The following is a 20,791-nucleotide window of genomic DNA, read 5'->3' as shown; positions in this document are numbered from 1 at the left end:
TGCTGGGCTTTCCCAACCCAAAACTGGCGCTGGGGCCTCTTTCCATCCAAAGCTGGGCTGGTGGGGCTGTGGGCGATGTGCTGCAGCGGGGAGGGATGGATGGAAGTACTCCACCCCTCACCAGCCTGCAGGAGTTTGCTCTTCTATTTAACCCAGACCTTCTCTGCTGCAAATGAAGAGCTGGTGGAGGGGTGGCCTGAGGTGGTGTGGTGGGACCCAGCCAGTGGGCTGGGCTGGGTCATGGCTGTCTCCAACTTGGGCCCTGTCTCCTGCAGCCAAGAGCCGCTCCATCGCGCTGCCCATGGACCTGGATGCCCATGTCAGCTCCCTGCTCAACAGCAGCTCCACCAGCACTGTGCAGAGGAACACCTCCAGCTACAAGACGGCGACGCGGACCTTCCCCCGCGTCTCCACCACCCCCAACCAGTGGGACTACAAGAACATCATAGAGAAGCTGCAGGTGTGGGGCAGGGAGGTGGGGGTGGCATGGGTCGGTGCATGATAGCAAGAAGGTGCTGGCGTTGCAGGGGTCCCTCTCCCACGCTCGTGTCTCCTAGGCAGGCATTGGCCCTAAAAGTGTGTGCTGTGACTTGTAGGACATCATCAGCGCCCTGGAGGATCGCTTGAAACCACTGGTGGAGGCTGAGCTGTCTGTCCTGGTGGATGTCCTCCACCGGCCAGAGCTGCTTTTCATGGAGGGGACGGAGGCGTTTCAGCGATGCGAGAGCGGAGGGTTCCTGTCCAAGTGAGGATGCTTTGCAATTGCCCTGGGATTGCTGGGAGGGCTGCGAAGGGCTGGTGACCTTCATCCTTTGTGGGTTGTCCATCCTGGTGTGTGCCTGCAGCCTGGAGGGATGGTGGGGATGCTTCCCTCGGGGGGACCCCTGTCACTCGCGGCTGTGTGACGGTGGCTTTGCTGTACCAGGCTGGTGCAGCACACCAAGGACCTCATGGAGACGGAGGAGAAGCTGTGCATCAAGGTGCTGAGGACGCTGCAGCAGATGCTGGTGAAGAGGAACAAGTATGGCGAGAGGGTGAGCACCATGGTCCCGTGGCGTGTCCTCAGCCCCGCTCCTTGGCTGTATAGCCCCCGTTTCCCAGGCTGGCTGTGCCCTCCCCGCCGCAGCCCATGGGTGCTCAGTCTCGTTCTGCTCTAGCGCTGGCCCAGGCAATGGGAGACTCATGGTATTTATTTGTCTTGGCAGGGCAACCTGCTGCGGAAAATGCTCCTGAACAATTACCTGCAGAACAAGAAGTCCAGCTCCAAAGGGGAAATGGTGGATGCTGCTGGGGGAGGTGAGTGCCCCTCTCCTGCACCTTTCCCATCTCTCGGCGCTGCCCACACATCCCTCAAATTCCCATCTCCTGAGCTGTGATGGGATCAGGTCTGTAGCTGGTTGCCATGCTCCTACCTCCGTGGGAGTAAAGGATTTGGGGAGGCGAAGGGATGGGACCGAGGTGCCCCTGGCAGTGATGTAGCTGTGCTCACTCTGTGCTACCACAGCATCCCATCTGCCTGTGTCCTGTCCTCCAGGCCAAGACCAGGACTGGTCCGCTATCGCTGCTGTCCAGTGCCGCCTGGACCGAGAAGGGGCCACCAAGTTGGTGGCTGACCTGATCATGAGCACCAAGAATGAGAAGATCTTCCAAGAGAGCATCCTGCTTGCCATCCGGCTGCTGGATGGAGGCAACACCGAGATCCAGGTGCTGAGCCCCAGCTGCGTGGTGGCACCGGTCCCAGGGGGATCGGGCAGCCGCGGGTCGATGGGTGCAGTGTAACGGTGCAGGCACTTGGAAGATGTTGGTGCAGGGCAGTCCTCAGCCCTGGGGTGGCCCCGGGGCAGCAGGTTTTGCCAAAATACTGTTTGGTTGCATATGTTTGCTGGCCATCCAGAGGAGGAGCTGCAGAAATCCGTCTGGCTTTGAGTTTTCCAGTTCGGTGGCTGGATGGAGCTGGAGGGCTGGATGCTGGGGAAGGGGCAGGTTGTTGCAGGTTGTTTCTGGAATAATGCTGATGCCCTCTGCCGGGTATTGCTAAAACGGCTCAGGGCTGCAGCTCCTGGGTCATCTTGAAGCCTTTATCACAGGGAGGTTGAAAAATTGTGCGTGCAAAAAAACCCCAGTGGGGTTCCAGGCTGGGGGTGCTGTTATTGCTGCTGCTCTGTCCCTGCTTAGGGTAAAGGAGAGCACAGTGGCAGGGGACGGTCCACCCCTGCACATCCAAGAGCGCTGTGATGTCCGGGGCTGTTGTATGGAAGGAAACCTGCTCCCCAGGTTATCTTGGCCAAGGTCTTGAGTGCTGGAGGCTCAGAGGGGCAGGCAGGGACAGTTTGGACCCCGTGGGGGACACCTGAATGACTATCCTCCCTCCTCCCAGAAATCCTTTTACAACCTTATGACGAGCGACAAGAAGTCTGAGAAGTTCTTCAAAGTTTTGCACGATCGAATGAAGAAGGCACAGCAGGAGACCAAGTCTACAGTGTCTGTGAACATGAGTGACATTGGGAACAAGCCCCGTGAGGACAAAGACGAGCCTGACCCTGGCACCAAAGGTATGGGGCCGTGTCCCCTTGGTAGAGCCAATGTCTGTCTCGTTGGATAGCCCGATGCTAACGAGGTTGGGTTGCCCTCTAGGACGAGGAGACACCTTCCTGATGCCTGGCACCCCCTCCCGATACCCAATGGCCATAGGGTTTCGGAAGGGCCATGACACTGGGGAGCAGGGCCAGAACAACGAAATGGGAGTGACGGTCTTGATCATGGAGCCTATCCTGCGCTTCCTGCAGCTGCTCTGTGAGAACCACAACCGGGACCTACAGGTTGGTTATGGGGGCTGCAAGGGTCTGGGGGCCAGGACAGAGGCCATGGAACTGGGGTGTAGGATTTTTTGCCCCAGTTTTGTCCAAAAAACCCATTGCACCAGCCACTCCGTGCCTCAGTTTCCCCATCTGCAAATGCACCATCCCTTATGGATAACTTGGTATTGTGGAAGGAGCTGCCCATGGCACCACTGTGTCCGTGGGACCGAGTGCTGCTCTCGGAGGTCTGTATGTTACTGGGGTGCCCCAGCCCAATTCCCCATGGAACTGGGGCTGGAGTGGGTGTCAGGAGGGATCGGGACTGCCCCCTGGACCGGAGCGGTGCCGCTCAGCCCCGTGACGGCAGGCTTTGCTCCACAGAACTTCCTCCGGTGCCAGAACAACAAAACCAACTACAACCTGGTGTGCGAGACGCTGCAGTTCCTCGACATCATGTGCGGCAGCACCACGGGGGGGCTGGGGCTCCTGGGGCTCTACATCAACGAGTACAATGTGGCCCTCATCACCCAGACCCTGGAGACCCTGACCGAGTACTGCCAAGGGCCCTGCCACGAGAACCAGGTATCCCTGTGGTCGTTCCTGGCACGCCTGGGCTGTTCCACCTCTGATCTGGGATGCCCCAGGGAGGATCTGGGGGGGATGCGTTGGAAGGCAGCATGGACAGGGCCAGCTTTTGAGTTTAGGCTGTGAACAGGAGCAGGATGTGGGCAGCAGAGGATGCCGGGGTGCACGGGGATGCTGGGTGGGTTATGAGCTACTGCTTGGCTAGATAATACGGTGATGCGAATGGGGGTTAAATAGCAGTGGTGCAAACAGTGCCCTTTCCAGGGAGAGGGGGATCTGGGGATCCTGGGGTGATCGGGCAGGGTCAGTGCTGTGGGCAGGACTCTGTTTCAGACCTGGGCTGTGTTATGGGGTGAAGCGGGGGGGGGACTGGCAGCATCCCTGGGATAACACGTTGCATTGCTCCCCCAGAGCTGCATCGTGACCCATGAGTCCAATGGGATCGACATCATCACAGCCCTCATCCTTAACGACATCAGCCCCCTCTGCAAGTACCGGATGGACCTGGTCCTGCAGCTGAAGGTAGGCAGAGCCTCCGGCTGGGATGTGTGTGTGTGTTGCTCACTGCGTGGGCTTGCTGGCCTGGCCACGGGGTGTGCTGGGGGTGAGGTGGCCGCTGTAGCGTGGACTGTGCACGTGTCAGGTCCTCGAGTGTGTGAGCACGTGGGCTTGGTGGGTCTGGGCTGGTGCATCACGGCCGTGTGAGGCTCGGATGCCTCTAGCACGGGGGAGTTACAGCTGACTGGGGCACAGGGGGTCTCAGCAGGGCACAGCTCGCCTCAGCAAGGGCTTCTCCTCACCAGGATAATGCCTCCAAGCTCCTCTTGGCCCTCATGGAGAGCAGGCACGACAGCGAAAACGCCGAGCGGATCCTCATCAGCCTCCGCCCGCAGGAACTGGTAAAGGCTGACAGTGAAAGACCCCCAGCCTTGCCCCATTGAGCCCCCCCAGCCTCCCCCCTGGCCCGTTGCTGGACCTCTTCTGCCTGTGGGTCCTGATGCAGTTTCTGGTTCGCAATCCAATAAAACCATCTCATCTGCCACGCTGCTGGTCACCTTCTGCACAGGCATCCTTACCTAATAGTTTTCCCAGAGCCATTTGTGGCCAGAGAAGGAAAACAAGGTGAGGAGATGGGGAGAATCTTACTGTCCTGCTGCCTTCCAGGTCGATGTGATTAAGAAGGCCTATCTGCAGGAGGAGGAGTGTGAAAATGCTGAGGTTTCCCCCCGGGAAGTTGGCCACAACATTTATATACTGGCGCTGCAGGTACTGAGCTGTGACAGCAGGGTCCCCGCCAGGGTGGGCTCCCTGTGCTGCCCTGGGCTCCCACTCACTGATTTACATATTTTTCTCTATATTTATTTACGTTTCCTCCAGCCAGGCTGGCCTCCTTGGGGAGGCACGGCTGGGAAATGTGCTTTTGGCTCCTGAAAAGCCACCCCCCAGCCTTGCCAGCCATCCCACTCCCTATGCCCTGCTCCCGTGTTCACTGGTGGCTGCTCACCAGCCTGTGCTCACCTGGTTATCACTGTCCCTCTTCCAGCTGTCCCGACACAACAAGTCTCTGCAGCAGCTCCTGAAGCCGGTGAAGCGAATCCAGGAGGAAGAAGAGGAGAGCATCTCATCCATGGTACGGAGAGGCTGCGGGAACGGAGGCAGAGCCCCTCCAAGCTGCCCTGATCCTGACTGGAGGCTGGAAAGAATCTCCCACCCTTGCTGAGCCACCCTGCGTCTTGTTGTTGAAGATTTGATGGATTTTGGTATTCCCCAGGGGGACTAAAGAAGGAAAGACTTAACAGTGCCCTTGTAGCCAAAAATATAGGGTGACATCCAGCTCGCCGCAGGCACAGGCTGGTGGCCCTGGTCGGGTGCTGCTTGTGCCTTTCTCCCTTCCCCTGCAGAAAAGGAAGGGCTGAGCCCTTTGCTGTCATTTCTTGCCCATGTACCTTAGATCCCAAATGAGATTCAGCAGTAATATGATTTCCCTGGGGTTTTATGGGCATTGATTTGTAATTTGTGGATTAGCAGCATTTGGATGTAATTATTGCAGGGAATTGAATGTCTGTCACCTCGGGGAGGGCTCCTAACCCTTTAGGAAGGTTTAATTCATTTGCTTTTCCCTGAAAACCTCATCAGCTTTGGTAGATTTTGAGGAACGCTGTTGTCAGTGCAGAGCTAGAGCTGACTCCCCCCGCTGAGGCCACTCTCATCCTCTCTCCCTCTCCCCACATCCCAGCTCAGCCTCAATAACAAGCAGCTGACACAGATGCTGAAGTCGACAGCCCCAGTGCAGGAAGAAGAGGAGGATCCGCTGGCATATTACGAGAAACACACATCCCAAATTGAGGCAAGACCTGTTAGCTGTTGGGTTGCATGTGCATGCACGTGGTCAGTGAACCCCACCTGCGCTCCAGCTGCCTCGTGCCCGGTTATTTTGCCCTATTCCCACCCTTGTGCTGGCAAAAAGCAAATGGGTCTTTTGCTGGAGGCGTTAGCAAAGCTTGTGAGGAGCTGAGGGAACAAGCTGCCTCCTGGACCCTTGCTTTTGCTGCCAGCAGCAGTGGGGATGCAGCCAGTTCAGCAGCCCCGTCCTTGCTCGTCAGCATGGATCTCCTGGTGGATACCCAGCTTCCCTCTGGCACAGCCCGGGCTGCCTTTGCCAGGCCAGCTTCTAGCGTTCTAGATGAGTGGCTGGTGATATTTGGATCTGGGTGGAGTGGGAGGGAGGAGGGGAAGGCATATCTGGGTCTAGGAGAGAGGAAACCAAAGCGTGGCAGGAGCAGGATCTGACGGCACCCTCCCCTGCGCCCTGCTTCCTGCAGATTGTGCGCCTGGACCGAAGCATGGAGCAGATAATCTTCCCGGTGCCTGGCATCTGCGAGTTCCTCACCAAGGAGACCAAGTACCGGCTCTTCACCACCACAGAGCAGGACGAGCAGGGCAGCAAAGTCAGTGATTTCTTCGACCAGTCATCCTTCCTCCACAACGAGATGGAATGGCAGAAGAAGCTGCGCAGTAAGAGCAAACCAGACCTTCCCAGCGCCGGCTCCTCACGTAGCCCCTGTTGTGAAACTGGGGGGCAGCTTGGAAAGGGCTGCAAACCCTGGCAACAGCCTGGAGGTCATGTTTCTGGGCTCCTTGTGCCCCTTGCTCTCTGTAGAGCCCAACACACCCAGCAGCTTGCAGGGAGCGGAGGTTAATCAAGATCCCAGGGGTGATTTTCCTCCATGCCTGTTGGTGCAGCTCCTCAGTAGTCTGAAACGCATCTTAGAGCACATGCCCTGGGATTACGCCTGCAGGTGTTTTCCCCTAGAAAGCCCTCTCTTCATTTGTTTGCAGTTGCCTTCTCCTAGGCCAGAATCTAGAGATGATAAATAAAACTCGTTTCTCTGCACCCTGCAGACCTGCTTAGGTGCTCTCAGGGCTGCATCAGGGCGGAAATCCTGGCGTAAAATAACAGGAGCTCAATAGTCGCGCTATAAATACTGCGATGCAGCTAATGAGGAGTGCAGCAACTCTGAAAACACTTACAGATCCAGGCAAAACTATCTGAGGAATTCGGCAGGAAACAAGTTTCCAGTATGGGTGGGAAATTGCTGGCTGGGTCTCCTCTGGGACCGAGCACCAGCGCTGGAAACACAAAGACACTGTTGTTTTGAAGAATACAAGCATCGAGGCTGTAGGAGGTGGGTGATGGGGAGGAGGAGGATGAGGATGAAGCTGATCTGATTCCGAGGTGCCAGAGCAGGTCAAAGGGCTGAGAAGCCAAGAACTGTGAGCAGCAGCGTTTTGAGCTTGCAGTCCTATTTCAGCAGATGAGGAGGGAGCTTTTATTAACGTTCTTTTTTTTTTATTATTATTATTATTATTGTGATTAACATCGCTTCCTTAAGTGGGAGGCAAGGGTCCCTCCGGGCCTGCTAGCTGTACTGAGCCGATCCCTGTGGATGTCTGGGAGGACAAAGCCTTCCCCGGCCAGCGCAAGGTTGCCTGAGGTTTGTGTGTCTGCCTCCTCTCCCTCCAGGCATGCCGCTGATGTACTGGTTCTCCCGCAGAATGACACTCTGGGGAAGCATTTCCTTCAACCTGGCTGTCTTCATCAACATAATCATTGCTTTCTTCTACCCTTACGTTGAAGCCACTTCCATGGGTAAGCGCCCCAGCATCTGCAGCTCCTCAAGGTAGAAGAAAAAGCTTCCTGCACAAGCAGACCGGTCCCCTTACCCGCACGCCCCCCACCCTCAGTCTCCTCTTGACTCCTGAAGACCCCGGTGCTTTCTGCTGGTGCCAGCCCTCCCACTGCTTCCTCCTTAGGGAAAAGTCTTTTCCCCCTGGGCTGCACTTTCCCTGTTTGTAAAATGGGGGGAAGCAGCGACAGAATACGTACCTGCAAAGCCTCCGTCAGTTAGAGTGGTTTTGAGCTCTCAGATAAAAGACGTTAGGAAAACGCGTTAGTAAGAACGATCTTGGTCCATACCAGTCTTTGCAGCCAAACATAATTTCTCTTTTTCTTCCCACTGATAATCAGCACGTGAGTTTTTCTGGACAGCAGCACAGTGTCTGACTGGCAGCCCGCACTTCATCTCATGCCGTTTAATTGCTGTGGGTCTTCTCTTCCCAGGAGTGCTGGATTCCCCACTGATCTCGCTGCTTTTCTGGATGCTGATCTGCTTCTCCATCATGGCCTTGTTCACCAAGCGCTACGGCGTCAGACCGCTCCTCGTGGCACTGATTTTGCGATCCATTTATTACCTGGGGATCGGACTCACCCTGAACATACTGGGAGCTCTCAATGTAAGTTCTCTGTGCGCTGGAAAAGCAGCGTTAGCAGCCCCTGGCTCAGGAGGCTGCTGTGCATTCATGAAGTGCAGCAAACCCTGTTTCTGGTTGTTCCCCCCCCCCCCCCCAATTTGTGCTCGTTCCCCAGCTGACCAACAAGATCGTGTTTGTGGTGAGCTTCGTGGGCAATCGTGGGACTTTCATCCGAGGCTACAAGGCCATGATCATGGATGTGGAATTTCTTTACCACGTTGGCTACATCCTGACGAGCGTCCTGGGACTCTTTGTGCACGAACTCTTCTACAGCATCCTGGTACAATACATGCAGATGTTTGGGGCACAGAGGCAGCCTGTGTGCCCTGTTAGAAGCTAGAAGGTTCCTGTGATACCTTGCAGGGGCTGACTGATAACAGCAGTGAGAACAATTCACTGTGTTCTAATCTTTGCGTAGGCTGATCTCTCTGCCTTCCGACAGTACCTATTACTGTCTCTTTCCTGGTCTTTTGCTATCTCTCTTTTTCTAATCTCTACTGTATACTTTATCTGGGTCAGCTGGGAGACAACGTGAGCTGGTGAGGGCAGAGGCAGGGGGCATGTGTCCTATTCTTGGCTTTCCTGCTGTGCATAAGTCACTTCATTCTTCTCTGCCTCCCTACAGTAAGCTGGGAAACTTAAATGCTTGATGTGAAAGTTAGTCAAGGTCTGCTGAGTGATCCAAGATCTCAGGATAAAAGGGGATATATGTAGGCCAGGCATTATCAAGAAAAGCACCCTGCGGCATTTCTTTGCTCCTGGGTCCCTTTCAGCTGTTTGACTTGATCTACCGTGAGGAGACCTTGTTTAACGTCATCAAAAGCGTGACGCGGAACGGGCGCTCCATCCTGCTGACAGCCCTCCTGGCTCTCATCCTCGTCTACCTCTTCTCCATCGTGGGCTTCTTGTTCCTGAAGGATGACTTCATCCTGGAGGTGGACCGGCTGCCGGACAGCAAAGCCAAAGGTGGTTCAGCCCTTGCCCTCGGTAGCTGCGGTGCTCGGGTCCCTTCTGCAGCTGGACCATTGCATGAGACCCGCTCCCTCCCCGCTGCAAAAGCACACGCGTGTCTGTGCATGTGCATGCATCGTGGGTTTTACACCCTTGTGCAAGCTCCTGGTAGTGCTGCTTTTGGGGCTGGCGGAGGAGACAGCCGCCTGTGCCAGCTTAGGGGCTCATGCTGCAGAGAGCAGGGCTCTAGTGCTAGGAGTGATGGCAGAGAAGGGGGTAGGCAGCTACAAAACAAAGTTTTAGCACTGCGGAGGTCTTACTGAAGCTCGAGCTGAGGATTCAAAGCCTAGAAGAGGCCAGGAGAATATGAAGCAACTTGGTTTTGAGGAGCTTGAAAGCTACAAGAAGAGGCAGTTGAAAAAAACACCCGTGACAGCAGCAAAGAGCTTTACTGAGGCAAGGTGATGCTCTGACAAGGCTGCGGTCTCTTTTACTTGCAGATGACCCCTTGGGGATGCAAAGGAACATGGAGACCTTCATGGAGTCATGCAGCAGTGACAAAATTAGCTGCTCTGCTGTGCCTACTGCCTTGGAAGGTAAGCGAGCTCATTAGAAAGGTTGACTCTGTCAGTGGCAGAGTAGGTTGGCTGCCTGGCTTGTCAGCAAGCTCAGAAAAAGCCTAGCTTTTCGAAGATGGAAACAACGAACCCACTTTCTGGCACATATTAGGCAAGAGGCCTGCAAATTTTGCACTGACCCTGGCATAAAAAATAGTGAAGTAGATTCAATTTAGTCATAAAGAAAGTGGGAGCTTCGGGAGCGCTCAGCCAAACACCTCCACAGCAAGAAGCAAGCTGGAGGAGCTGCTGGGAGGTTGCTGGTTGGGAGATCCACAAGGAGCACCTGCTCCCAGGAGGATTTGCCGCTGCATCACTGCAGCAAGACTTGTCCCCACAGCTCTGGACTCTTTGTGATCGTCTAGTACTTCAGCCCTGTCTGTGCTCTGAGTTTTTGCTTTTATTTCCCCCTGTGGTACTCTAGAAACAGATGCTGACCAGTGGGAACGTGCCTGTGACACGCTGCTCATGTGCATCGTCACTGTCCTGAACCATGGGCTGAGGAACGGAGGCGGCGTGGGTGACATTCTGCGGAAGCCATCGAAGGATGTGAGTTTCGGCAGCGCGTGGGATGCCTTTCTTCTACCCAGTCCTGCTGCATTTACCGCTCTGCAGCTGCCCTCCCTCCCTGGAACCCGTGATGCTTCCAGCTCTACGCCCCACACTGTCCTCCGGTGCTTTCCCCCTCTCTTCTCCTACCGCAGCCTTTATTCCTCCTCACCTGGTGCCCTCAGCCCGTGTAACAAGGCAGCGCGGCTGGAGTTGCTAGAGGAGAGGTGTGCATGGGACAGACATTTATCCCTTTCCATCCATTACAGGAATCCTTGTTTCCTGCTCGGGTTGTCTACGACCTGCTCTTCTTCTTCATTGTCATTATTATCGTCCTGAACCTCATCTTTGGGGTCATTATCGACACTTTCGCTGATCTGAGGAGCGAGAAGCAAAAGAAGGAAGAGATACTGAAGACCACCTGCTTCATATGTGGTGAGTGCTGGGGCCTCACTGGACAGGAATCGCCCCGCAGCTCTTCCTCTCTTCTAAGGCTGAGGGAGGGGAAAAAGTTTCTGCTTTTCATTTGTTTCGCAGCAAAACTTAAATCTGTTTAGCCATGGGTCACTGCAGTGTGAGGAGGCTTAAACAAGGACACAAACTGAGAGGGGAAATTATCCGTATTGTTCCTTGCCTTCTGTTAATGAGGTGTTAAACTAAACCACCACACTGCAGAAGTCTTGTGGCTGTGCATCTATCGCTCCCGAGACCATCGCTTAGCCAGTGGAAAAAAAGCACCAGATTACTAAAGAAATAATGTTCTGGAATACAGAAAATGTTCTGGAATGCTTTCAGTCATCGGAAGGCATCCAAAAAAAAAAAAAAAAGGAAAAAAGGAAAAACCCAAAAAATCTGGTTGCTTTTTTCTTAAAAAACCCAATAAATCTGGCTGCTTTTTTTCTAAAAAGATCCACTGGGTGCATTTTAGATACATAGGCAGGAAGCATAGCTAGCACTACTTTAAATAGAAGCCTCCTGAATACACAACTGGGTTATTTTCCTCCTGTTCTGGATGCTTGTTATGTGCTAAATGCCAACTAATTATTAAAAGCACTTCTTGAAAGTCACACCTGGGAGAAGATGCAATTATCTGTACTTCCCTTCACATTTGTTTGCTCGCTCACTTCTTACCTTCTCCTCCCCTCCCCATCTCCTCCCTCCACCTTCCTCTCCGTTCTTGCCTGCCTTTCCCAGGCCTGGAAAGGGACAAGTTTGACAACAAGACAGTGTCCTTTGAGGAGCATATTAAATACGAGCACAACATGTGGAACTACTTGTACTTCATAGTGCTGGTGCGAGTGAAGAACAAGACAGATTACACAGGGCCAGAGAGTTACGTGGCGCAGATGATAAAGGTACGTGTCCTCTCAGGGCAGCTCTGTTGCTGTTGCAACCTGCCTGCCCCAGGGAAATATCTGAGAACAAGGGGCTTGCCAAAGAAAAATAGTTTTGAGAAGCAGCTTTTGGAAAATACTTAGTAACGCTGCTGTGCCTTAGTTCTTCCTTAGCTGGTTATTTCCACTTCGCAATCTCAGCCAACAAGACATTGTCTATTTGATGTTTTGTACTGTGTGTTTAAGGACTAAACCAAGGGCAGAATCGAAGCAGTAGAGAATGGGACTTCAAGGTGATTTCAAGGCAAGGAGGGAGGGAAAGGAAATTAAGAAAGGAAAAACTTCTGAACTTGAGCCCAGAATGCTGTAAGAAAAAAACCAGAAGTGGGCCATTCGTGGAAAATTTGCAAAGATACAGACAAGACGAGCCTTTGAGAATGTCTTTAATCCCTAAGCACGGCCAGGCTTACTGTCAGGTCCTACCAGGTCTCTTCCCCTTCCCTCCTCCTCATCCCCTCTCCAACTCCCGTTCTCCACGGTCACCTTTCCAGAACAAGAACCTTGACTGGTTCCCCCGGATGCGAGCCATGTCACTGGTCAGCAATGAAGGGGAAGGGGAACAGAATGAGATCCGAAATCTTCAAGACAAACTCAACACAACGATGAAGCTGGTGTCCCATCTCACCTCCCAGCTGAATGAGCTGAAGGAACAGGTACTAGACACTTTTAAAAATAGGAACACCTGGCTGTAGAAACCCGCTGTCCTTACCAAAATAGACACTGATCGCAAGGAACGGGAGGCAGAACCAGACCAAGCTCAGTACAACTTCAGATACAAAGCAAAGGGCTCCTGCAGCTCTTTTTGGGGGGTCATGGACACGTGGGACATGGGCTTTTGCAGAGCTTTCTGGCAGATGCTTAGAGCAGCTGAGTCAGTCCCACGCTTGAGGAGCACGCTAGTGAAAGGAAAGGTGGCCTGGTTTCCTGCCTCACGTGTCCTTGTTTGAACTCTAGATGACAGAGCAACGGAAGCGCAGACAAAGGATGGGGTTTGTGGACGTCCAGAATACCATGAACCACTAAGACACAGAAGCAGCACTGGCTTCACCCACCGAGGGACTGCACATATGTATCAGCTAACAAGGCTGCTAATTCCTGGGTTCCACGCATGGACATCGCCGTCAGAGAGAGCCGGACCATGCAGAAGGGCTTCACAGTCAACATTTTCCTTAGAGCGCTTGTAAGCAATTCAGGAACCAGGGATTGGCCAGGATTCCTCACGATAACCTGGATCCAGATGTTACTCTAATGCCCTTGTAGGAAGATAAATTATACAGGACTTTCATTCCTCATTGCAATAACTCTTTATTTTGCAAATGTGGAGGGTTGTATCTTCATCTCCATGCGCTACATTCTGATGGCCTCCACCTTGGGTATAGTGTAACTAGCTGTAGGGCTGCAATATTTAACTTATTCCAAGAGTGGCACTAGTACACGTGGGTCTTTGCAAACCAGCCATCGTATTTGCTGTACCTGCTCCACACTGATCCCTCCCCATTTAAAGAATTCTGTTCATCACTGTGGTGCAGTAAAGACAAGCTGAACTCAAGGAGATGGATTTGTTAATTTAACTCACCAGATGAGGATGAGTATCCAAGCTTGTACTAGTGTGAACTAGTTTTTTGCCTTCTGTGGACCAAGAGTATCTGGGCAGTAGCAGTAGGAGACTGCAGGTTTACAGGAGTTCACTGTGAAAGGGGTGTCCTGTGTTTTAGTTTCATCTCTGGTGTAACGTTCTACTTTTTTTTTTTTTTTTTGTTATTGTTGTTACTTAAGAACTGAAGTGTAAATTGCCTTAACTAAATTAAATACAAAATCATGTTATAATAAAAACTTAAACATGGTAAAGAAAGCTCCCCTCCTGCGCACTCTGCTATGTAATGGGGCTGTCATAAATAGAAATACAGAACAATCCAAGGACATAAAGCCAAACCAGGGCTCTATTACCCAAGGTGCTCCACAACCAATGATCTCTGCTCCAGATGTTAAATATTAACGTAGCATGATGCTCCAGTCAGAAGATGAAGAATGCTACCATGAAGAACTACCTTGAACACCAGCCTCCTTTTCTGAAGTACTGGATTAGAGCCTGCAGCAAAGTTTCAAATTCTTTCACTACTTGCCAGGAAAACACTACAAATACATAAAAAGGAGCAGCTGTTGGTGCTGCCTGGAGCCAAGCTGAGTCCTGGCATCGCCGTGCTCTAGACACTCAGCCTTCCCAAGCCAAGCGGTGCTGTAGCCACCCCGGCTACAGCCCTGTGCCTCTGCCTCCCAAGAACAGACGCTGATGCAAGCATTAAGGCTTTAAAAAGGAATAAAAATAGGCCACAGCAACGGACTAATCACACTTGGATTTTTTTTTATGGCACTATATATACTAACACGGCATTAAAACCTATCTTTATCCCTCAGATATGCAGTAACCCATACGGAGCCTCCTCTTCATGCTGAGGGAAATCTGCACATAGCTAGCTCAACCAGCAACACACCACTGCAGCATCTCATTGAAATCTCAGTTAAACTCTTACACTGCTCCACTGCCACCGTGGTAGTCACCCTCAGTCCTCTCCTGCGTCTTCTCAAAAGGCGATGATTAAAGTTATCCCTCAATTTCCCTGGTACCAGCTCTAACACACAGAAACACAAGCACAGCTGAGCTTTCACATCATCACTACTGCTATCTTCACAAGCAAATTCAAAGCTAACAAGGTTGCACCTACTTGCTCTGTGCATCTCCTGCTTGTTCCAGTTCTTGTCATACACAGGATGAGGTCTAACATCACAAAGTTCTTTCCTCTACACTACATTGCTCCAATACATTTTCAGCACAGATGCATTAAACTATGTCCTAGATTTTCAGGGGAGGAAAAAAAAAAAAAAAAAAAGAAAGAGGGGACACAATATATGAAGGGTGTAAGGTGTAGGTCTGAACAAAAATACTGTTGCTAAGAGGAATAAATGGTTTTATTCATCATGGCAACACACAGTGCTTTAGGAATATATACAGTGGAGAATCTGGGAGTTAGCCTATCACTTTGAGTCCTCTTCAGGTTTCTTGGCATAAAACTTTTCTCGCAGTCTTCTCCATGTACCTTTTTTCATGTCTTCCATCTGTTTCAGAATGTCTGTAAAAGGAGAAAAAAAAGAGAGAGATGGGGAAAGAGGAAGAGAAACAGAAAAGCAAAGGAATGAAAGCCCTCTTATAACAGCTTTGCCTTACATATATTTTCCTTTTTTGACTTTTCATCTTAATGAATTTCTGTTTCAGGACCTGAGGCAAGTTTGTTTTCCCTTCCAATCAATTGTGTGGGGAGTCCCTTATCACTAGCAACTAATATTCCACACACTGCAATCAAAGTTAGGAACTGGAGCAGAACAAAACTGCACTAGTTTCCCATACTGCACTTAATAAATCATTTGGCTGACAGTATTTCTGCATCGTGGTATCCTGTTTTCTCTCATAGTCCAATAAAAAAGAAGAAATACTGAAGGCAATTTGAACATGGTAAAACAGAAGCTGAGGTACATTTTGGAACAATGTGGCAAATGTGCATCTCTTTCACATAGCTCCTGCTATGTGATCTCAAAAAGCCCTTACAAACCCTTTGCTGATCCTGGCCAGTGCAAAATACAATCGACTTTTCACCCTGGTAAGATTACTGAAGATCTCCTCAATTACTCCTAAACTTAGACCTCATTAAACATCCTAATATACTTGCATGGCAGTCCTATTCTGTCCTTTAGTCATGGGTATTTAGTAGAAGCGGTGCAGTGAACACCACGAAGCTTAGAACGTACTTTATCTCCTGCACTGACTTATTCTCAAATCAAGCACAGTATTGGTACCTGTTGCTAGTATCATCTTGCAATCTTCTACTGTCACTCCAGTGAAGCTCGTGTCTTTCAGGCGTGGATACTTCACAAGCAAGCAAGTAGATGAGAGAAGGAGAGAAAGACGTTACTTGCAGTGCACTTGAAAAGGTTAAAATGTCACCATACGGTAGAGTCCGAGCTCATTGTCACTCAAGCTCTAAGAGTTCTATCCATCCATACCAAGAATCTGCATTGTTCATATATGCCACAGAGGCCAAGGTGTTTGCAGCTTTCCTGGAGTGACCAAAGGCACCAGGTAGTGCTGCATCCCCCTGACCGCTCATCTGTCTGTCAGACACTCCCAGAAACACTGCTGGGACAAGGCAGCCAACTGCAGTGGGTGGTGACTCAGCCCCTAAAAGAGGGATGACGGCTAATGCCAAAGCTCACCTTGTTTTTGTAGTAGTTGGTATGGATTCTGACTAAGCTCTCGTACATTTGGTCACAGGCCTCAGGGTCAGCAATCTGGAAAGGGATAAAAGTATCACAACACTCTTATTTTAAACCTCCACAGCAAAAAACACCTCTCTTAAAGCCTGTGAGAAAGACAGCCGAGGAGCACCTTAGGTGACTTGTCAGTGCAATGCAGGACGCTGGTGACCCCTGCTATGCCGCTCCAGAATGCCGATTATTTTCTTTCCCCTCCACTTCTCACCAGCTTGGCCTACGAGAATAACGAGGCACATGATTTCCAGAATGGACCTTAAACTCCGCTCAAAAAGATTTGGCAGACCAATTGTGAATACGCAGTTAATGAGAATACTGCTAGACAGTTTTCTTCCCACATTTATTGGCTAGAGCTGTGAAATCTGCCAGACTTCTTGCTCAACGGCCACTTTCACTGCCTGTTTTATTCTAAAGCATCAAATAGGATAACATAGTAGAATGGAAGTTAGAAAATCCCGGTGCAGGCTAAAAATATTTACAACTGATTAGGGGAAAGCGGCATGAAAGACACATGAACAGCTTGTGAAGGGTAAATGTATTTCTATTTTGGTCTAGTAAGTTGGAAAGATCTTGCTAATACCTAAACCTCTGATAGGTGCCTCAGACAGGTGCACCTGCCTTGCAGAGCCATCTATTTAGCAGCGTCGATGGCACATCATCTCGTTTTTCTATTTTATTTCACAACAGGGGCCAACTCGACCAGAGCTCTGCATTGCTGCTCCATGACATCAAACATAAATGATTTAAACGGCTACACGAATAAGAATAGTATCAACAGAAACATGTCAGGATAAAATGACATGGCTCATTTGTCCTTGGGACACCAGCACAGGTTCAGCACAAGGCTGGTAATGCCTCCTCTGTGCAAACGAGGAAAATTAAGGCCAGGCTTTCGTTATTCAGTAGGTAATGGCTGCTGCAGGAGAGAGGATATAGGGACAGACAGACTGTCAGGAGTCAGCACCATCACACTGCAGGTGATCTGCAGCTTAATGTATCTTGCAGTCACATTTCAAACGACCCTCCTAATGTTTTAGTAATGATAGCAGAAATAGCTATTAAATGGGTAGCAGAAACAGTATTCCCCCACCCTGTAAAATCAGCAAATCTTATTCCATGTGAATAAAACAGACATTAGACTGATAAAGTATCCTTTATGGTTCTAATTCATTTCTCAGACGTTCCTCCTGCTGTCTGCCAGTACATTTCCCTTTGCTGTATTAAGCCTTTATACATACAAATTGACATCAGCGCTGCAGGCATCAATTTAGATTTTCAAGATGAGTGGCAGCTTTGGGATATTGTAGCCAATTGGTGCGGCATATTCAGCTGTCCCAAGCATATGAAAAAGCAATAAGCATTTTCCGAAATGTCTGCTGCAGACTATTCTGGTGACCAATATAGAATTAGGTGCTATAATGGCCCCTTGAAGTAGAAAACACATACCTGGAACAATGTTTTTATGCTAAAAAAGGGCCCATTTACATTCCACAGCAACACCTCCAAGGCTGTAAAGGTCTGCAGCCTAAGTCAAGCATTAGTTTCTCTAATGTATTTCAGCACCGAAGCCCAAACTCAAACACAATCACAACTGTAGCCAGAATCCAATTTTAAAACTGCTGCAACCTAACCATGTCAGGCAACGTTGCATTTCATGACGCACTCCGCACTGCATCACGCAATCATCCTATCCTATCATCATGGCAAGGAAAACACACTAATTAATTCAATTCCAGCACGGCGCTGACAAATTCACAATGCTTTGTATCTCACTTCTATAACCAGGGGAAGAGGGATGTCCCGAGCACATAATGTACACGGTGCAAGAAGTGGGTATAAACCACAGCTTGTCCTATGCGAGGAACAAGGGACGTGGCTGATGGGCCTGACTCGGGCCTGTCCTGGGGGCAGCTCTGCGGGGCCTGAGGAAACCTGGAGAGACCCGGGGGCAGCTCTGCAGGGCCCAAGGAGACCTGGGGAGACACAAGGAAACCCGGGGGCAGCTCTGCAGGGCCTGAGGAAACCTGGAGACCCAGGAGCAGCTCTGCAGGGCCCGGGGAGACCTGGGGAGACACAAGGAAACCCGGGGGCAGCTCTGCGGGGCCTGAGGAAACCTGGAGACCCAGGAGCAGCTCTGCAGGGCCCGGGGAGACCTGGGGAGACACAAGGAAGCCTGGGGGCAGCTCTGCAGGGCCCAAGAAGACCTAGGGAGACACAAGGAAGCCTGGGGGCAGCTCTGCAGGGCCCGAGGAGACCTGGGGAGACACAAGGAAACCCGGGGGCAGCTCTGCAGGGCCCGAGGAGACCTGGGGAGACACAAGGAAACCCGGGGGCAGCTCTGCAGGGCCCGAGGAGACGCAGAAGCAGCTCTACAGGGCCTGGGGAGACCTGGGGAGACACAAGGAGACCTGGGGGCAGCTCTACAGGGCCTGGGGAGACCTGGGGAGACACAAGGAGACCTGGGGGCAGCTCTACAGGGCCTAAGGAAACCTGGGGAGACCCGGGGGCAGCTCTGCAGGGCCCGAGGAGATCAAAGAGACCCTGGAGCAGCTCTACAGAGCCTGAGAAGTCCCGGGGAGACCCGGGGGCAGTTATGCAGAGGCCTGAGGAGGCCCAGGGCTGCTCTGCAGGGCCAGAGGAGACCCGGGGGCAGTTATGTGGGGCCTTGAGGAGACCCAAGGCGGCTGTGCGGGCCCTGAGGAGACCCAGGGTCACAACCTCCTCCTCAGCTCCCACCGAGCGAGCTCCGAGGCGAGGGAAGCAGCCGGTGGCCGGCACCAAACTGAGATTTGTGCCCCAAACCCTCCGCAGCCGCCTCAGAAGCGCCGTTACACCATCCCCCGCCGGAGGCCAGGAGCCAAGAGGCGCCTGCGCGGCCCAGCCCCCAGCCCCCAGCCGCCCCCGCCCTCACCTGCGTGCTCTCCCCCTCACGGAAGGCCTGCGCCACCCGCTGCCGCAGGAAGGCTCCCAGGTCCCGCTGCCGCTTCGTCTCCTCCACCGGCCATTCCTCGCAGAGCTTGAGGAACCGCCGGTACCGGCTGGCCGCCATGGCTGCCGGCGGCCCCCACGTGACCTACGGCAGGCGCGAGGGGCCGCGGCGCGCGCAGGCGCGGCGGGGCGGGCAGGGCCGGAGCGGTGGGGGGGGGGGGGGGGCGTCCGGCGCTGCCCCCCAAAAGGGGAGGCTGGAGACGGGGGAGGGAGCGAGAGGCGGCATCGTCCACCTGCCCCCCCCGGCCCCGGGTGGGCTTTCAGTGAGGGCTGGGGGATCTGCCAGGCGAGGTCCGCAGGCCCAGGCTGCCACAAGGGGGTCGAGGCCTAAGGAGCGGCGCGGCCCAGGGCCCCCCACAGCCCGGCCCCCGCTGCCCGGTGGCGCCTCACGGCCCGGCCCCGGTGGGGACCCCCCACAGCCCGGCCCTGGTGGCACCTCACACAGCCCGGCCCAGGTGGGGGGCCCCCAGCCCAGCCCCCACCGCCCGGCCCCGGTGGGCCCACGACCCCCCTGTGCTGTTAAAAGGCAGCTGATGAGTGACCTGGTCTTGCCCATTCATTTATTAGGTTGTGATTTATTAGGTGGTTGTTTATTAGGTTGTTGTTTATTAGGTTCTGTCTGTGCTAAGGGGTCTCCCTCCCACGGCGCTGCAGGTTCCAGGCCAGGCAGCCGGCAGCGCGGCACGTAATAACTACCTAAACACTTTGTTTCTGGCCTTTTGGACTCCTAGGAAGCCCGGCCTATTTTTCCCCTTCTCCATATGGAGTATGTAAGCTTGTATGCTGGTTCAGAGCTCCTCTTCTTGGCAGGCAAATGGTTAAATACTTGATAATTATGTGCTGGTGTACAAGGGGTGTGAAGGGAGGGAGGTGGGTGCCTTCTAGCACTAGTCCAACAACAGGTTGCTGTTTTCCTTCCAGGAGCGATGGTGGGTGAGGCATGAGCCACGGTGGGTGTTTTGCTCTGCTGACAAGGCGGTCTGGCTGCTGGTGTCATGCTTAGACCCTTCTTCATCCATCCCCACGCTTAGACCCTTCTTCATCCATCCCCACTTTCAGACCTGATGTCCCGGTGCACGCATCTAACAAGAGGCTGAACATCGACGCAGATGCTGAGGTGGGTCTGTGTGAAGCCCATCGGCAAAACCGTTACCACCAGCAATTGGCGCTGATTGCAGGACCATGGTGCACACGTGTGAGCCAAGGTAATTGGTGACTCAGTCCTTTCACTACCGAAGGAGAGTGTGGCTTGGTTTTATAGTCATCTGAGTTTGTGAGCAAGAAATACATAACACTGAGCAATATCCAGTAAATAATGAGGTCTTCCCAGATGGACTTTAGGCCAAGTAAAATAAGCAGCTGGGCCAGATGACTTAAATTTTCCAGCTATAAATTGTAGCAATTCACCAGCTGTCTGCAATAAAATACCAGTGAAGGAGTCTCCCTTGAGATCTGGTGTTTAAACCTGTGGAAATAACGGCTCCCTTCAAAACAAACAGCCCTAAACAAAAGATAATGTAACTTAAGGATGCTGTGGAAGTGAAAAAGAGATGAACAACAGGTGAGAGTTACTTAGACAATTTTATTTATATCCCCACTCCCCAGTAGTGGGGTTCTGTAGCTCGATTCCTTGTGTAAGGACTTCTCTTTCAGATTTCCCACACCATGCAGGAAGGAATTGTGTTTGTTTCATAATAATAAAATCTGTCCACAAAAGCTGTAAACATTATTTTGAGTCTCTTGTTACTGTCTCCTTCAAACACACACACGATAT

The 20,791-nt window shown here is 52.2% G+C and overlaps 2 protein-coding genes and 1 long non-coding RNA gene across 3 annotated transcripts in view; 2 read left to right on the top strand and 1 right to left on the bottom strand.

Annotated features, from left to right (window-relative positions):
• The window catches only part of ITPR3 (inositol 1,4,5-trisphosphate receptor type 3), a 43,739-nt gene extending 29,135 nt beyond the window's left edge, over nt 1–14,604 (top strand). The window contains exons 35-58 of the mRNA XM_037410456.1: nt 276–460; nt 597–745; nt 926–1,034; nt 1,206–1,296; nt 1,535–1,704; nt 2,378–2,552; nt 2,635–2,819; nt 3,180–3,380; nt 3,795–3,905; nt 4,187–4,282; nt 4,548–4,649; nt 4,927–5,013; nt 5,620–5,730; nt 6,206–6,398; nt 7,408–7,533; nt 8,005–8,177; nt 8,311–8,475; nt 8,969–9,161; nt 9,647–9,742; nt 10,188–10,312; nt 10,582–10,747; nt 11,507–11,667; nt 12,198–12,359; nt 12,661–14,604. Of these exons, the coding sequence (XP_037266353.1) occupies nt 276–460; nt 597–745; nt 926–1,034; nt 1,206–1,296; nt 1,535–1,704; nt 2,378–2,552; nt 2,635–2,819; nt 3,180–3,380; nt 3,795–3,905; nt 4,187–4,282; nt 4,548–4,649; nt 4,927–5,013; nt 5,620–5,730; nt 6,206–6,398; nt 7,408–7,533; nt 8,005–8,177; nt 8,311–8,475; nt 8,969–9,161; nt 9,647–9,742; nt 10,188–10,312; nt 10,582–10,747; nt 11,507–11,667; nt 12,198–12,359; nt 12,661–12,729 (3,401 nt within the window). The 3' untranslated portion in view covers nt 12,730–14,604. The remainder of the gene's footprint in view (nt 1–275; nt 461–596; nt 746–925; nt 1,035–1,205; nt 1,297–1,534; nt 1,705–2,377; nt 2,553–2,634; nt 2,820–3,179; nt 3,381–3,794; nt 3,906–4,186; nt 4,283–4,547; nt 4,650–4,926; nt 5,014–5,619; nt 5,731–6,205; nt 6,399–7,407; nt 7,534–8,004; nt 8,178–8,310; nt 8,476–8,968; nt 9,162–9,646; nt 9,743–10,187; nt 10,313–10,581; nt 10,748–11,506; nt 11,668–12,197; nt 12,360–12,660) is intronic.
• A 51-nt stretch (nt 14,605–14,655) lies between these two features.
• On the bottom strand, nt 14,656–19,112 carry LOC119158470 (ubiquinol-cytochrome-c reductase complex assembly factor 2). Its single transcript, XM_037410458.1, has 4 exons — nt 18,941–19,112; nt 15,973–16,047; nt 15,556–15,625; nt 14,656–14,834 (listed from the first exon to the last, which is right to left on the bottom strand). Exons 1-4 carry the CDS (start codon nt 19,076–19,078, stop codon nt 14,740–14,742), a joined length of 378 nt encoding a protein of 125 aa, XP_037266355.1. The 5' UTR covers nt 19,079–19,112; the 3' UTR covers nt 14,656–14,739.
• Nucleotides 19,113–19,131: 19 nt separating this feature from the next.
• Nucleotides 19,132–20,746, top strand: LOC119158471. The gene is made up of 2 exons (XR_005107867.1): nt 19,132–19,511; nt 19,939–20,746. It is a non-coding gene; the product is annotated as an uncharacterized LOC119158471 (long non-coding RNA).
• Nucleotides 20,747–20,791: the final 45 nt, after the last annotated feature.

Source organism: Falco rusticolus, chromosome 17, assembly GCF_015220075.1.
Source record: "Falco rusticolus isolate bFalRus1 chromosome 17, bFalRus1.pri, whole genome shotgun sequence".
In the NCBI taxonomy this organism is placed as follows: Eukaryota; Metazoa; Chordata; class Aves; order Falconiformes; family Falconidae; genus Falco; species Falco rusticolus.
The sequence above is the reverse complement of the archived record's forward strand: the minus strand, read 5'-3'. Positions and strand labels throughout refer to the sequence as shown.

What these genes read in the sequence shown, in the direction of transcription:
- LOC119158470 (XM_037410458.1), bottom strand. Translation starts at nt 19,078, where the DNA reads ATGGCGGCCAGCCGGTACCGGCGGTTCCTCAAGCTCTGCGAGGAATGG. An exon ending in GTGAGGGGGAGAGCACGCAG is followed by an intron (nt 16,048 to 18,940) that starts GTGAGGGCGGGG and finishes ATCCCTTTCCAG; the next exon opens with ATTGCTGACCCTGAGGCCTG. An exon ending in CCAACTACTACAAAAACAAG is followed by an intron (nt 15,626 to 15,972) that starts GTGAGCTTTGGC and finishes TTGCTTGTGAAG; the next exon opens with TATCCACGCCTGAAAGACAC.